This window comes from Lepidothrix coronata, unplaced genomic scaffold, assembly GCF_001604755.1.
Source record: "Lepidothrix coronata isolate B3197 unplaced genomic scaffold, Lepidothrix_coronata-1.0 Scaffold426, whole genome shotgun sequence".
NCBI classification, from domain to species: Eukaryota; Metazoa; Chordata; class Aves; order Passeriformes; family Pipridae; genus Lepidothrix; species Lepidothrix coronata.
Window position 1 is genome coordinate 30,921 of NW_016690606.1, and position 2,590 is coordinate 33,510.

Here is a 2,590-nt window from a genome sequence, read left to right on the forward strand (position 1 = left end):
TTAGCTCTCCCTGGGCACAGTTCCCTTGGTGTGTTGGGGTGGTTTTAGCTCTCCCTGGGCACAGTTCCCTTGGTGTGTTGGGGTGGTTTTAGCTCTCCCTGGGCACAGTTCCCTGCTGATTAACCCCCTGTGCTCTTCCCCCCCCTCTCAGTACTGCTGCCCCGAGATGGTGGAGTTCCTGAAGAAGAGGAAATCCCTGGATTCAGAGCCCCCCCTGCAGTCCCCCAAACCCCCGTCCCCGGAGAAACCCCCGGCAGGAGCCCCCCCTGCCCCGTGCCCGGCGGTGCCAGCCCTGTCCCCCTGTGCCAAGGGCCCTGAGGGGGGTGAAGGGGGCCCAGACTCTGCCCAGAGCAAGCTCATCATGCTGGTGGATGATTTCTACTACGGCCGGGACGGGGGCAAGGGTGCCCAGCTGCTGCCCTTCCCCAAGGTGCCCACGTCCTTCCGCTGCCCACACTGCACCAAGAGGCTCAAGAACAACATCAGGTGAGCAAAAGGGGCACAAGGGGGGTGCACAGGGCCTGGGCAGCCACGGGTTGGAGGGTTAGAGTGGAGCTGGGAGCTGGGAGCAGCAGTGGTGCTGCAGAGTTGTGGGGTGGGAATAGAAACCAGCCCCAGTTTGGAGAGTTAGGGTTGAACTGGGAGCACCAGTGGTGCTGCAGAGTTATGGGGTGGGAATAGAAACCAGCCCGAACAGCCCCAATTCCCAGGGTTAGGAATGGCCTGCAGAGTTATGGGGTGGGAATATATAGAAAAACCAGCCTGGGCAGCCCCAGTTTGGAGGGTTAGAGTTGAACTGGGAGCACCAGTGGTCCTACAGAGTTACAGTGGGAATATATAGAAAAACCAGCCTGAACACCCCAGTTTGGAGGGTTAGAGTTGAACTGGGAGCACCAGTGGTCCTACAGAGTTACAGTGGGTAAAATCCAGCCTGGACAGCCCCAGTTTGGAGGGTTGGAGTTGAACTGGGAGCACCAGTGGTGCTGCAGAGTTACAGTGGGTAAAAAGCAGCCTGAACACCCCAGTTTGGAGGGTTAGAGTTGATCTGGGAGCACCAGTGGTGCTGCAGAGCTTTGGGGTGTGAATAAAAACCANCCTGAGCAGCCCCATTTTCCGGGTCAGTCTCTTTTGCTCGTGGCTGGATGACCAGAAATAATAATTCCTGAAGGACAGTAATTCTCCCTCTCATCTTTCTGCGTCCATTTTTCACCAGAAAGGGGAAATATTTTGCTGAAATGGCGTTTTCTGGGCGAGCCACTCTTTGGTCCCACCGTGCTGAGCTGTGTTTTGCCAGCAAGGAGACCCCAAATCGGGGTCAAGAAGGGCTCAGACCGAGGGTTCTGGGGTCAGAGGTGCAGAACATGTGGATTTGTGTCCCTCCCTCTTGCAGGTTCATGAACCACATGAAGCACCACGTGGAGCTGGACCAGCAGAACGGCGAGGTGGACGTGCACACCATCTGCCAGCACTGCTACAGGCAGTTCTCCACCCCCTTCCAGCTCCAGTGCCACCTGGAGAACGTCCACAGCCCCTACGAGTCCACCAGTGAGCCTTTGCAACCTTAAACTGGGGGTTTGGTCTGGTGGTAAATCACAAACCTTGCAGGAAACCCCCCAAAAAACTTGGGGCTTGTCTTTAAAGCCGACAAGTAGAACCAGTTCTTAGGGTGGCCCAGGTGAGAACATCCCTCGGTGATGGGCTCAGTTTTACTCCATTTTAATGCAGGGAATTGTTCTGTTTTGCTGGAAAAAAAAAAAAACCCAAACCCTCTCCAGATGCTGCTGGTTTTGCTCTCCCCTGACTCAAAACATCAGCAGGTGAAGTGGAGCCACAGGAGTGTCACAAAGTCAAAACCCACTTCAGTTTGGGGCAGAAAGTCACTCTTTAATTTCCTGCTCCGTTTAATCATTGGATAATTGAAAATCATTTGAGCCTTGGTTTTGTGGTTTGCCAGTTCTGCTCAGAATATTGAAATTTCCTTTTAATTTTTAATTTTATCTTAAGGAAGTCTTAGAGATGTTCCCACGCAGTCTTTCACACCAGTCCTGGTATTCCCAAATCCAACGGATCCCAAAGAAGGATTTATCCCCTTTTTCCACAGGAGAACACTGATAATAAATCTGACCAAAAAACCTGAAATTTGGCTTTTTTTCCCCCAGTTTTGACCTGCTTTTCCCTCTTCTTTTTGCAGCCAAGTGCAAGATCTGTGAGTGGGCCTTCGAGAGCGAGCCCATGTTCCTGCAGCACATGAAGGACACCCACAAGCCTGGGGAGATGCCCTACGTGTGCCAGGTGGGAAAAAGGGATTTGGGGGCTGGATTTCACTCTCACATAGCAGAGAAAAAGAGGAAATCTGGGATTTTCCATCCCAATTAGGGGTCCTGGGGAGCCCAGTTGTGTCTTTTTTCCCCAGGCATGGAGAGCTCCATGAATTAAAAACAAGGGAAGAAACTTCCAAACCAAGTTGTGTTCAACCAGATTTTGCTCCAAATTCTGCCTTAATGAATCCCATTAATGAATCCCATTAATGAATCCCATTAATGAATCTCATTAATGAATCCCGTTAATGAATTCTCCTTAATGAATTCCA

At 51.8% G+C, this 2,590-nt stretch overlaps 1 protein-coding gene across 1 annotated transcript in view; it reads left to right on the forward strand.

Moving 5' to 3' along the window:
- Positions 1 to 2,590, forward strand: part of POGZ (pogo transposable element with ZNF domain) — a gene marked incomplete at its 5' end in the record, with an annotated part of 17,323 nt that overhangs the window by 4,341 nt on the left and 10,392 nt on the right. The window contains 3 exons of the mRNA XM_017839505.1: positions 152 to 486; positions 1,391 to 1,545; positions 2,192 to 2,292. Of these exons, the coding sequence (XP_017694994.1) occupies positions 152 to 486; positions 1,391 to 1,545; positions 2,192 to 2,292 (591 nt within the window). The remainder of the gene's footprint in view (positions 1 to 151; positions 487 to 1,390; positions 1,546 to 2,191; positions 2,293 to 2,590) is intronic.